This window comes from Tetrao urogallus, assembly GCF_951394365.1.
Source record: "Tetrao urogallus genome assembly, chromosome: Z".
NCBI lineage: Eukaryota > Metazoa > Chordata > Aves > Galliformes > Phasianidae > Tetrao > Tetrao urogallus.
The window spans coordinates 19,920,064-19,932,958 of record NC_136816.1 but is presented as its reverse complement, the minus strand read 5'-3'; the positions used below and the strand labels follow the sequence as shown (position 1 = coordinate 19,932,958).

The 12,895-nt window shown below is 46.2% G+C and overlaps 1 protein-coding gene across 1 annotated transcript in view; it reads left to right on the top strand.

Moving 5' to 3' along the window:
* PSD3 (pleckstrin and Sec7 domain containing 3) overlaps positions 1-12,895 on the top strand; it is a gene marked incomplete at both ends in the record, with an annotated part of 111,730 nt that overhangs the window by 11,830 nt on the left and 87,005 nt on the right. Inside the window, 2 exons of the mRNA XM_079548121.1 lie at positions 5,132-6,196; positions 7,359-7,751. Of these exons, the coding sequence (XP_079404247.1) occupies positions 5,132-6,196; positions 7,359-7,751 (1,458 nt within the window). The remainder of the gene's footprint in view (positions 1-5,131; positions 6,197-7,358; positions 7,752-12,895) is intronic.

The following is a 12,895-nucleotide window of genomic DNA, read 5'->3' as shown; positions in this document are numbered from 1 at the left end:
AAACCCCATTTACCTCTGGGGAAAAAAAAAAAAGAAAAAACTCTGTGAAAGAAATTAATAACATGCTATTCTGGTCGTTGCTTTCTTAATGGACAGTATTTCAGTGTGCAGCCTGGAAGCCCTTCTCGGTCTCCTTTTCACAAGCAGTGGTGACCTGTGCCGCATGGCAGGTTGCAAGAGCTGGAGCACTGCTTGCAGCTGGAGAGGCTCTTGGTATTGTATCTGATGAGAGAGCAGCTGTCCCATAGCAGACTGAAGGTTCACCTCCTGCAGCCTCTTGTGGCCAAAACTAGAATTTAGGGAACAGAGAACTACACACAGTGATACTTCTCTGGTAAGGTCTTCTAATGTCCTATGGGCCAGGGGCTTCCTGAGCAGCATGAAATAGCTTGGTGGATGGAGTCCTGTCCTATGCTGGTCAGTTCAACTATGGACTCAGTTTGGGCTGTTGGCCTCCACTGCATCTGTGTTTCTGGGGCTTGTCTGTAACCTTTTCTGATCCTCTTTTCTTTGGGGTGAGGGATTTCAGGCAGCATGATTGCTTCTTCTGCTTAGGCCCTGCTGGTTCCCCTCCACAGTCCTGGGTGTTTGCCAAAGAGAGTGTGGAGAAAGCAGTGGCGTTTAACTTGCACCTATTTTATAGGCCCTACTTCTCTCTCTGCTTCAGTCAGCTCTCATATTTCCACCATGCTGTGTTTTGCACTGTGCTGCTGGGCAGGTGGAGGCCTGGCTTCAGCTTTTCCTGGGTAAGCACAACGTCCAAAAGCCCAGAGCGGCTGCAGGCTGCCTGGTATGTGGATGCCTGCAGTCTGATCAGAAAAGCTCAGTGCTCGCATTATGTAAATCCCTTGGCTTTGGCTAGCAGAGGACTATCAGGGCATGGAGAGTGACATCATTTGGAAAAAGAGCTACTGACAGCAATGGAGAAGCATCCCTGCTCTCCCACAGGCAGGGTCTGCTCCAGCTCAGTCTGCAGGTGCTGCCCTGTAGATCTGAATAGTTCTAGGTGAAGTGCTGGATGCAGTGTGCAATCTGCATGGCTCCCCCACCTGCTTTGTATGGGTGCAGATAATGATAGTGCTGCAGCGGCTGTGATCTGTTCATTCAACTTTGTCACCCAGAGATCATTTCCTTGTAACGTACACATTGTTTATACTGCCCTGATTTGGCTTTTACAAAGAAAGGCGACAAATGTCTGCAGTAGAAAGAGGTCACTGCTGCGATTCTGCATGCAGCTACACCCACGCATTGCTAGTGATCACTGCTGAGAGCTGCAGAGAAATAGGATGCAAGATGACTGCACTGTTGTGTGAAACCTTCAGCTCAGTAATGCTGAAATGCTATCAGACACCTTCTGCTCTAAAACCAACACAACACTCTCAGGATCACCATTCTGCCCCTTTATACCTCCATGAACACTACTAGAGCAAGCAGCAGTTAAGCACAAGCAGGCAGCCTTCACTAGAGGAGATCTTTTTCCCCCTGCAAGCTGCCAAAGTGGACTCCTTAGCTCTGGCGATAGACTGAATGAGACTGCAGTTCCCCCATCAGTTTCATAATATTCAGAAAGCTTCCATTTACATCACTGTGTGCAGTGCAGGGCAGCAGCTGCCAGGAAATTTGAAACTATTTCGATTCCAGTTGACTAGAACAGCAGCAATTGAATTAGCTGGTATCGCTATAGATAAACTGATGATCTGTGCATTTTATTTCTTTGACCAATGGGTAACTGCTGGAGCTACAGTAACCTCTGTGAGTAAGGAGACTGTTCAAGCAAATATATCTGATTTCTCTTCCTAGCTTATATATATATATACATATATATGCATATATATATATATAAATTATGTATAGAGAGAGACACTCACACCATTCTTTTGTAAAATGTACCTGTGAACAGAATGTCTGTCTATGCTTGTAACTTGTATTTTTCTTCCTAGAATTTCCTTCTATTATGCTGCAGACAAGCTTGATTGAATTGGAGTGGTTATTTATCTATGAAATATCATATCTATGCCTGATGTAAGTCATGAATTCTTTCAGTCTCTAGTCATCAGAAAGGCTGCCAGTTGCTGTTAGATTATATTCGCCCGGTCTCCGTTTTCTAGCCACTCGCCCCCATGGTATTTTAGCCTTTTCTCTCATTGTAATTTTGCTCTGTTGAAAGAAGCTGCTTTCAATGCAAAGTAGAAATTGGTGTTACCTGATTGTGTCCTTTCATTGTTTGTTTGGTGGTGGGTGTTTTTTTTTCCCTGCGCATCTTCAGTGCAGTCCTTAAATTTTGTTGTTGCTTTTCTAGTCTTGTTTGTAATGCAGTCATATTGGGGGATGGGATTAGACAGGATATGCCAGTAGCTGCAGCAAGACATGATGCTGTGGTGGTGGATGGGAATAAGGGAGGAGTTTCCCTTAAAGAGCTCAGCTTGCTCCAGACACTGGCACCTGAAGAGATGTGCTGAGCAGTGGGAAGGGTTTTGCCTCTTGCAGGTGCAGGTGGTGCTGCTGTCTATATGGAGCAGAGACTGTGGCAGTGTTGTGTATGGCTCTACTTCATGCAGTGGGAACAGGCTGTTGCTTTGGTGCTGCATATGAACTTTTTCCATTCATCTCTGAATGAGATAATGTTTCTCCAGGATGCTGTGAAAGCAAGAAACCCGTTTGTTTGTGGTCACACTGCAGCTGCAGAAGTCCTGCCAAAGCTTTGCTGCTGTAGACATCGCTGTAGAAAATGCCTTAATTTTATACTGTGGAAGTGCTTCCCTCTTGCCCACATGAAACACTTGCAGCTTGCGTGTTCTCAGAGAGGCATGCCATGCTCCTTCCCCATGTGTCTCTGTGCCTGCATACATACCTGCCTGTTCTACGTGCCTGGCTTTTCCTGAGTGTACTGAGGTTGCTGGAGGGTAATATTTGATTGGGATTAGCTTATGGAAAACATTTTGGAGGAGAAGCAAACCGGAAACTTTCTTGGGACTGCTTTCTGCTGTGTGCAGCAGCCACCGGCGATAGAAGAGGCATGCAGCAATGTGTTCACCATTCAGGGCTAGAAATAAGGCTGCTTCTGTTTCCGTCAGCTCGGTTCAGAAGCTAAGATAACAATTAGCAGAGACGAGTCTGGCTGCTTGGCATAAACTGTATGTGGGGCCTTGTTGGAGACTGGCCTTCAATATGCATTGGCTGCATCTCAGCTCCATGGAGGTTTGGGGGGGGTGATGCACCGGGCTCATTTCAACTGTTGGGAGCCTTTTGCTGGCTTGAGGTTGAGCTAGTGCTGATGCAAGTTCGAAAGCTCTGCAACCGCACAGCATTGTTCTTTTCATGTCTTTTCCTGGCAGAAGCATGTCCAAACGGTGACCTGGTGCCGGTGCTGTAAAACAGACAGAGAATGCATCCCCGGTGTGGTTGTGCAGTTGAAATTGTGTGCAGTGGGTGCTGCTTGTCTGGAGCTCCCAGAAAAGGCACATCTGGAAGTGCTCATCTTGGGGCAGGAGACTTTGCTGTCTTGTTACTCCTCCAGTGCATGTGCAACTGTGAGCTGAAAACCCTGCAATGGAGCCAGACTAGCAGTGTGGTGTCGACAAATTTCTGCACTTCACAGCCATGTGGGATCTTACTGTTTGGTCTGAGGCTGCGTGAGTCTTGTAGCAGAGGAGATTCTTACTTGGCCCAGACACTGTCCTCAGTGGCAGCCCAGTCATCTTGATGAAATCTGACCCACTGAAGTTTTATTCTGGAGTGAATAAATCAAGGGTGCAGAGATACCAGAGAACCTACAAGGAAAGAAACTGTGTCTTGGCACAGTCTGAATCTTCAGTTTGATCCAGGGCATGCTCACCTCAAGCGCAGTATTGCAGTATTAACCCTGTGGTTAGAGCTACTCTCTTGTTAGCTGCCAGGTATGGGCTGCTTCATCTTGTCTTGTCTGTGTATCTACCACTGGCAGATACATAGCCACACTTGTGCGATGCTGAACTCGCATTAAATTATCCTCCCTCTTACCTTGAACTCAGCCTGTCATTAAACAGATATGTGAGTTTCTTCTCAGCAGTGGCTTGTGGCCAGGTTGGAGCGGCGGCAGCCATGTGTTTGTAGAACAGCACCCAGAGATACACCTCAAGCTGGGCAAAGCATCCAAGTGCAAGTGGATAACTGGTTTCAGAGCTGTCCCTTGTAATGTTTTTCAGAGTAGTGTTTGGATCTAGTCTCGTTATTTGGTTTAAAGCAATTTAAACCTCAGGCCAGGCCTTTCTCTAAGTTTACAGTGAACACAGCTGCAGCTGCTTTTTCTGAAAGCTCATCTCCTCCTTGGACCATGATATCAGGTGGCCAGATAGGCATCAGTGTGCCATCCATGCTGATTCATCCTCGCTCTGAGAACAACTGGATGTGTGTTACCCAAGAACAATAGGGGCCACTGGGTACTCGGCTCCTTTGAAAATGCCACCGATTGTTTTCTCTCCCTCTTTGTTTACTACATTGGTTTGAGAAGCAGCATGAGGAGAGAGTGCTAGCAGGCTTTTTGTGAAGCAGTGAATTTACTTTTTCAAAGAGAAAATGAGAGCTACTTGGTATGCATGCATTTCTGTTCAGTTGCCTGAGTTGCTAAAGCAGGAGGGTAGTACTGGCAGAAAGTTGAATTACCATGTAATTTACATAATTGGTTTTGTAATATTTACTATGAGGTGTGGCTGATTACCTTCCTTGTGTTTCATCTTAATAAGTGAAAATTACCTAGAAGTAATTTTTAAGTAAAAACTGATGTGTATGACACATGCTGTGGATGGATGTTGAACCTCTGAATGTCTGCTTTCTTCAGTTTTGCATTTGGCATGTGGCCTTAGATATTCATGGGCCACTGGGACCCTTTCCGAAGTGTAGCAGACATTTTTGGCATTCCTTCCTCAGCAGTACACGCTTCCAAAGTAGGGCTGCCCAAAAACTCCTTTGTAAGAGGAATCAGTTGTGGATAACAGCAGTGTGAGCACGCAGAAGTGAGTTAAACAGAGTGGTGTTTTCCCTTCAGGAGTGAACGCAGTTGCTCTGTTATGAAAAAGCTGGGAGGGGAGGTTAGGCTTTTTGCTTATGCGTATACTAGGTAAATCCATACTCTATTTTCTTTTTTTGCAGGTAGTGGCCATGGAAGTAATACTTTGCTGCCCCACACCATCATCAATGAATTTCCAGAATACGGCACTATGGAGGCAAGTAGAGATGCACTGAGGACTTCATCAAAGAGCCAGGCAGAGCCTGTGACTTGCAGTCCAGAAGAACGGGACTGTTACCACATACCTGGCAGGCCTCCTCCCCAGTCTGCAGCTTCTGCAGATGAGCCTAGAGCTGAGGTTAAGGCAGCACAGCTGCACACTGCAGAAGAAGGTTTGCAACCTGTGGGTAACTTGCCAGAGATTATGAAAATTTCTCAACAGCTAGAAGCAACAAAGGTACAACAGAGAGCAAATACTTCTCTTGATTCGGAGACACACATGGAAGAAAAGAGTGTTCCTGGCTGCCAAAATGTGCAGACAGCCAGAGAACCAGTTGCAGCAGGCCAAGAAAAACCCTCAGACATGCCTCTTCCATCTAAGCAAACAGCTGAGGAAAAAATGCACTTGATCATAGAGAAAGATCTGGATACAATATGGACTGGTGAAAAGCAGTCTGAGTCCTTGCAAGCCACCAGTAATAAAGCTGAGGAGGTCCACACAGCAGAGGAGGCAAGTTGTCATAGACCATCTGTGACAAACCTGGAAGCGGCCAGCACAGTGGAGGGGTGGGCGCAATCTGAGGAGTTTTCAGCTTACAGTCAAGGCAGAATGAAAATGGGTCCTGAGAGGAGGCTCTCTAAAGAGGCAGCTGTGAGCAAACATGTAGAATTTCAAGGGGTGGAGATTTTATGGCTGCAGAAAGCAGAGGACCAGAGCAGAAAGAAGCATTCAGTGCTGGAGACCACATCTGTGGAGAGAAAAGCGTTCCCCAAAACATCGAGCCACTCTGTGCCACTGATGATTGCCTCCAGCTTGGTCACCTTGCCAGACAGTGCTAAGAGTGAGGTCTGGGAAGAGCCTGGGGTGGGAGCTGCCTGTGGAGCTGCTCCTCTGGCGCTGCTTGATGAAAGTGGGGAGGATGAAGTTTTTGTGAAGGACAAGAGGAACCGCAGCAAGGAGGAGACCACTGTGCTAGCGAGAGATCATGGCAGGTGAGATGGTGCCTGAGTGGTATGTGGGGGGAAGGATGGGTGTCTCTCCTTGCAAGCATGGGACTTGTGTCTGCCCATTTGGGAACAAACCATTTGGTTTGCCATCAGCAGCATTTTTCATTTGTCTTCTGCCTGCAGCATGGTGCAAACAGTAATGTTTAGTGTACGGTCATGGGCAGTGCCAGAAGTTAGCTGAACCCAGTCCACACCACAATGCTGGAGTTGGAAATGAGGCTCAGATTTGGAAGTGTGGAATTGTCTTTTGCAATCTGGTAATGATTGTGTGATGAAGAAACTGTGGCATATCATTAAATTTAGGCACTGCATAGGTCTGCCCACATGTACCCTGCTAGACGTTTTGGTTTTGAGCCAAGCACATGGAAGAGTGGTGTGGGCCATTCTTTGTAAGGGTGTCCTGATTTGATTGCTCTTCCTTACTGACTGTGTCTGTGATGGAATGACAGGTGCACCAGTGTCTGTGAACCAGTCAGCATGTGTCCCTTTGGGTCCCTGAGCACTTTGCTCTGGTTAGTGCTAGAGCCATTTCAGCCCTGATGGCAGTGAACACTTGAAATCCGCCCCTAGGTCTCAGGCCCTTACAGCCACATGAGGGCACACAAGTCTCATCATGAGGCGTGTCAAAAATTGCTGGATTGTCTCAAATGGGGGGAAGCTTGAAAAAATAACCATCTTCCTACCTGATGCTCTGTGAGCTGTGGTCTTGCAGGATTCAGCCCAGGATCTTGCTTGCTTCACAGTTTTGAGAGGCTTCCTCCAGGCCAACAGAGTGCCCACCTGGGCTTGTGGCTCCAGCTTGTCTCTCAAGCATGGCCAGTGAGAGTGGTACTAGTGGAGAGCTTGTGAATTTCTGAGTGGACAAACTGACATTACCTTACATTAGGCTGTACATAGTGCTTCCCCCCCTGCCTCTTGCCCATCAGATTGAATCTCACGTCCCTCAGACTGTAACAAAGCAGAGAGGGAGATAGTGCTGTCGGAAGTGGAGGCAGCATGAGGAGAGAAGCTAGTGTGTTGTCCACTGAATGCTCTCCTGTACAAAGCACAGACCTTTCTTTTCTCAAAGGTCAGGAATGAGGAGGTCTTCTCAGTGGTCCAACCTTAGGTGCCAAACTGAAACAAGCTGTTTGTGATTCATTTCTAGAATCATGGAGGAGGGAAAAGCAACCATGGGAGGATATGAAGATGTGGTTGGACAAAGGCAATCTGACGTCTCCACCGATCTGTACAGCTCGCAGTTTGAAAACATCCTAGACAATACCTCTTTATATTATAGTGCAGAGTCTTTGGAGACATTATACTCGGAGCCTGATAGCTACTTCAGTTTTGAGATGCCACTCACTCCAATGATCCAGCAGCGTATGAAGGAGGGCAGTCAGTTTTTGGAGCGGACTTCAGCCTCAGGACAGATGGATGTCTTTCATCTTCCCCCTGATGGGGAAGCAAAGAGCTGCTGTGAAGGGATCGCCAATGGCTTAAGGAATGTAAGCGAAGCACTCTTCAGAGGAGATGTCACAGAAGTTCCTCATTTGGGAAGGTAAAAATAGTGGATGGGCTTTCTGTGTTTGTGCTTAATTTTTCTTAATCCTTGTATATTTCAGCAGACCATTTCAGAATGTAATTATGATCCTGCACACTGCATGCTTCATACACTAACTGATTCCTAGTGTAATAAAGTGAGCTGTAGAAGAGAAAAGAGCCATCCAAACCACTGTTTATTAGGAAGTACAGATGTGCAAATTTTTGTAGGTTTCTCTGTGATGCCTGCAATAAGAAAAAGGATTAGTTGTGTTGTAGCATCTCTGGGATCTGTCACAGATAAGTTAGTGACCCAATACAGATGAATGTTCTTGTTTTCACTTACATCTGAATTTACCAGCAGCAATTTTAGGAAAAGTAAAATCCTGTGCACTCTGATGATTTGTCCAAGCGAACCCATGATCTGAATGTTAAAGTTGTGTCTCTCTTTTCCTCTTGAGATCAGCAAGAGTTTTTCCAGTTATTTCTGTTGAGACGAGGCTTGGCTCCCACTTTGCCCTAGTTAACTGCACTAGTTGGCTGATTTTCTTAACTAGTGCACTAGAAACTTACTGAGAAAGGATTGTTGCAAAAACTTTGAAGATTCAGGCAAAGGGAGAGACAATTAAGAAGAGAGTTATGGGAGAAGCAAACACTGGGCTAAGTAATAAAAAAATTCTGTAAGTTTATACAAACTCGCACCATGAGAAACTTTCCTCATAAGGTGTTGTCAAAGAGAAATGGGGAGATGGACAGGTCACAGCACAAGGGTACAGCCAAAAGCAGTGGAGGAGTGAGAGATCTTGCAAGTGACAAAGGTGCCTTGAGTCTCTTCCAGAGACAGGACATTATGTTAGTAGACCTTAGACTATTTCCTTAGATGGGACTGTGTAGTCTGAGCTTTCCTGGGCATTTGTAGCAGAAGGTGTTTTATGTGTTTAGACCTTTTGTTTGCAAGTGTAAATTATTCATTGAGCAGAGGTGGTTTTGTCAGCTTCATGAGGAGCTTAGAGTTAGAAACCAAGGTAAGTCCTGACGCTTGCAGCTCCTTCCACTGAAACCTGCAATTGCTGTAAGACTGTGGAGTAGTGGAAGACAAGCAGTGTGTGCACTCTGTTACCCCATCATTGTTGCCTTAGGTGACCCTCATGCTTAAAAGTGTCCTCAGGTAAGGTTCACACTGGCTTATCAAGACAGCATGAGGATGAAGTGAGCTCAGGCAGAGCTTGAAAACGTGCTGATTGCCCACCTAGTGTGGATTTCATTAGGAATTAAGTTCATTTGAGTTTAAATTTGCAGTGATAGAGAAATACTAACAGAAGCTTTTTAAGGAGCTTCTCTCCTTACTAATAAAACAAACATTTTCACAGAAGTGTGTTTTTGACCAAGTGCTGTTGCCATCTGCATGACTCTGTTAGGTACAAAGCCTGAGAGTTTGCTTTCTTATGGTGGGTATGCATAAAAGAGTGTGGCTGCAGCAGAGCAGCCAGCCACAGATGTGCCCAAATGGGTAATTCTCCAGACAGTAGTTTAATTAACAGATAGTCTAAAATTGTGCTGTTTTATACCGGGGCACAGATGGCTGGTAAATCATGTATGCTATAGCATTGAAGCCACAGAAGAACTGTGGTGTTGCAGCATGCTGTTGAGGAGTGAAGTTTGAGTGCTGAGGGTTGCACAGGGTTTATTTAGGTGATTTGTCAAGATGGAAAATCATTGTAATGCTCAGGTGAACCAGACACAGCTGACAAGCAAACTGCCCCATCCCGGTCGGTGCCCGCCTGCAGTGCGGCGCAGAGCCGCCGGAGGTCCCTGCGTCCTGCGCCCGGCAGCGGGGCGAGCGAGGGGTGGGCGGAGCAAGCGGGGGGTGGGCGGGGGCTCCCAAGGGCGGCGGGCTGACATCGCGCTGCTTTGCCCGCCTCTCCTCTTCTGCCGGAGCCGTGCTTCCAGCTGAGAGAAACAAAAACCGAAAGCGAAAACACAGCAGCTCCCTACGCGCGGATATTGCCATGATATGTAGAGCGTGTGGGAAAGCGTGTAGGCGGAGTACGTTTTCCAGTACCTGCCTTAGTTGGTGAGGGAGAAGGCTATAAATCACTGACAGTTCTCGGTTCCGTATGGGACGAGAGGGTGCATATGGAAGCAGAGAGCTTTACATCTGGAAATGGCACGCGGCGTCCCTGCTGCAAAAGGAGAATCGGGGGCTTCTGGCGGCCGTGCTGCCTGGGAATGGGGCCGGCCCGCGGTTTCCGAGCGGCTGTCGGGGAAGATCGCGGGCATTAATGGCACGCGGACCCTAGGTGGCGTGAGGTTGTAATGTACAGCCTGCAGTGACTCCGTGTTCTGCTGAGCGAGCGGGAGGATAACATCCTTCCCAGCTCTTAGGAAATCACTGGCTCTGGGAGGGGTCAGCCCTGGTATGTAAAGGCCAGTCACATGCCTTCAGAACTGAAAAAAAAAAAAAAAAAAAAAAAAAAGAGAGAGATTAAAGGCTTGCGGGCTGCTAGTTCCTATGGGCTCCTCTGCATCCGGATACTTCATCCCTACCAGCTGCTGGCCATGGCTGAATGCAGTAAGTGTTTGCGCAAGCTTGCAGGGCTGAGCGTGCTCCCCTGGCAGGGGCCGGTGTTGCTGCCCTGGGCTGCAGCTGGCCAGGGGAACCTGTGCAGCCCTTTGCAGAAGCAATCTTTTCCCAGCAGAGCTTCTTTGCCCTTTGCATCTGGCTCAGATGTGAGGAGAATGGGATCCTCAAGAAAGATGTGTGTGCGTTTTGCGTTCTTTTGGGAATGACTCCATCTCCTGTCATTATTGTGGGGTTTAATCTCTTTCTTAATTGTGTATGAGACATTTCAATGGGGAAAAACAAATTTCTGCTCTTGAGATGGGTTTAAGTCTCCCCAGCTGGCAGGGGCTGAGAGTGTATGCGAGGTTCTGGACCTGGAAATAGCCTTCATCTTGTTAGAACAGTATGGCACAGCATGCAGTGGCAATAAGATCGTATTTGGGTGGCATTTGGTCCTCTTACCTGTGAGCTATCCCTGCAGCTGCACCTGCATGCCAGCGTAGGGCAGTGCTCCCGCATTGTGTCGGCACTGTGCTGAGATGGAAGAGGGGCCCAGGCCCAGTGCCTGGGATTTATTCTTCCTCGGAGGCAATAAAGAAGAGTATTTTCAAGATTCTTCCCAGACACTGAGCCTGAGTTTGTGTGGCCCAAAATAGGTGTAATCATTCATACTGAATCAGAGTGGGAGAAAGGTTATGTATTTCTAAAACAATAAGCTATAACTCACTTTTCCCTCAGGTGTCTTTGCTATGTATGCAGTGAGCAACTGAATAGCACTATGTCCCAAAGCAAGCAGTTCTCTCTATGATGATCGCTGTATTTCTTTTCTGCTTTCTGACTTTACACAGATAATTTGTTTTAATCTTTTTTTCTGCATTCTTTGTAGCAGACTTTGCATTCCCTCTTCCCTTGTATACTACTGTCAGAACAAAAAAAGGAGAAGATCCAACTTCTGGCATTTATCCTCCTGAATTGTCTTGGAAGGTGTGGTCTCTTGGTAGGACATAGCCCAACAGTTTTCCAAATCCAAGGAGAGAGAAGAAAAAAATGTCTTTAGCAGCTCCAAATACTGAAACAGACAAAATATTTGCCACCTGCCATCATCTTCAAAGGATTGCTGCTGCTCAGCAATTTTTGCACGTCCTTTGTTTTTTGTTTTTCTTTCTCTAGAAATGCAAACACAATTTTAGTCTCATATGCGTTCTTTTGTAATTCAAGGGGTGGTGGTGGGAAACAAACTCCCTAAAGCAATCTGCTGGTTTTTGGAACAGATGCAGAAGAATGTTGACTGTAGTTCCCAGTGATTGTCAGGTTACTCTTAATGGATTGGACCTCTCAAATTCTCATAGTAGTTCCCAGCTGTTTTCTTTCTTCTGCATATGGATCATTTCCAGTGCTTTCCTTACTCTGCTTACTCCTCTTTACTAAACTTTGTGATAGATAAAGTCAGTTTTGAATCTACACTGAATTTACACTTCTGGCTTTCAGCTTACACCTTGTTTTTATTTTTCCAGTGGTAGCTTATATTTGATTTTCAGTGTAAATGTGAGATGCAGAACTTGCATACTTAATGGGTAAACTTTCTTCATTCATTTTATTAGCCTCTGCAGCTGCAGCCTGGTAGGACTTTTCCCTTTTGAATACTCACCCTATGACTTGACTGTGTGTTTTCATTCAGAATGAAATCTGCCTAAGATCCCTAAGCTGCGAAGTGGCTATGTTTTGGCCTTCGTGTGTGACATCACAGTGACACTGGGGACCTAGGAAGGCGGGGCTGTCAGAAAGTACCACTACTCTTTATTCACTACTTTGGACCTATGGAGAAGGATGCAGTGAATAAGAGCAGTTGCAACTTCCTCTCAAGCTGGTATTTTCTTGGTTGTGTGCTTGCTTATGAGCTGGCTCTGCTGTGATGAGTGGGTAAGTCATGCTGTGCTGGCTACTGGCAGCACCTCACAGAAGTGGAGATTTTCATAGCTGCCTTTTTCCACCTGTTCTCGCTTGAAAATGCCCATTTAGAAAATTGAAGTTACTTCTCAAATCACTGCAATGACAGCACAGCAGTTGCAGTTTCAGGAATTAGGAAATGAGCTCATCTTTTTTTGTAAACATAGGATGATGCAACCCTCGGGTGGAAGTTGTTCTTTGGAAAGGGTTGAGGGGACTAATGGAAGCAGAAGTCACTCTTGAACCTGCCTGTCAGTGCATCTAAGTTGTTGTCTTTCTCAGGTGCCTTTTCAAAGGTGCAGAAAATGTGCTATGCTCATTGTTACATTTTTTCTCAAACTGCAAGTATGCCTGGAGTAAGGAGAATTTTTCTGAGAAGTGTTGCTCACTGTCGTTACAGGATAGTGAGTGTATCAAATGTGTCTGCAGCCAGACAGCAAGCACACACATACTGGAGTGCATTTTCTGTGCATGGCTGGCTGAATCCATCGGCTACTGAGATGTGAGGAGATGTGATAGCCTGGCACAGACGCACTAAATCCAGGTAAAGACAATATGGCACAACCTGCAAGGATAGGTTTCTTTGGAATGATAGAATCGTAGAATCATTAAGGTTGGAAAAGACCTGTAAGGTCACTAAGTAATTCCAACTG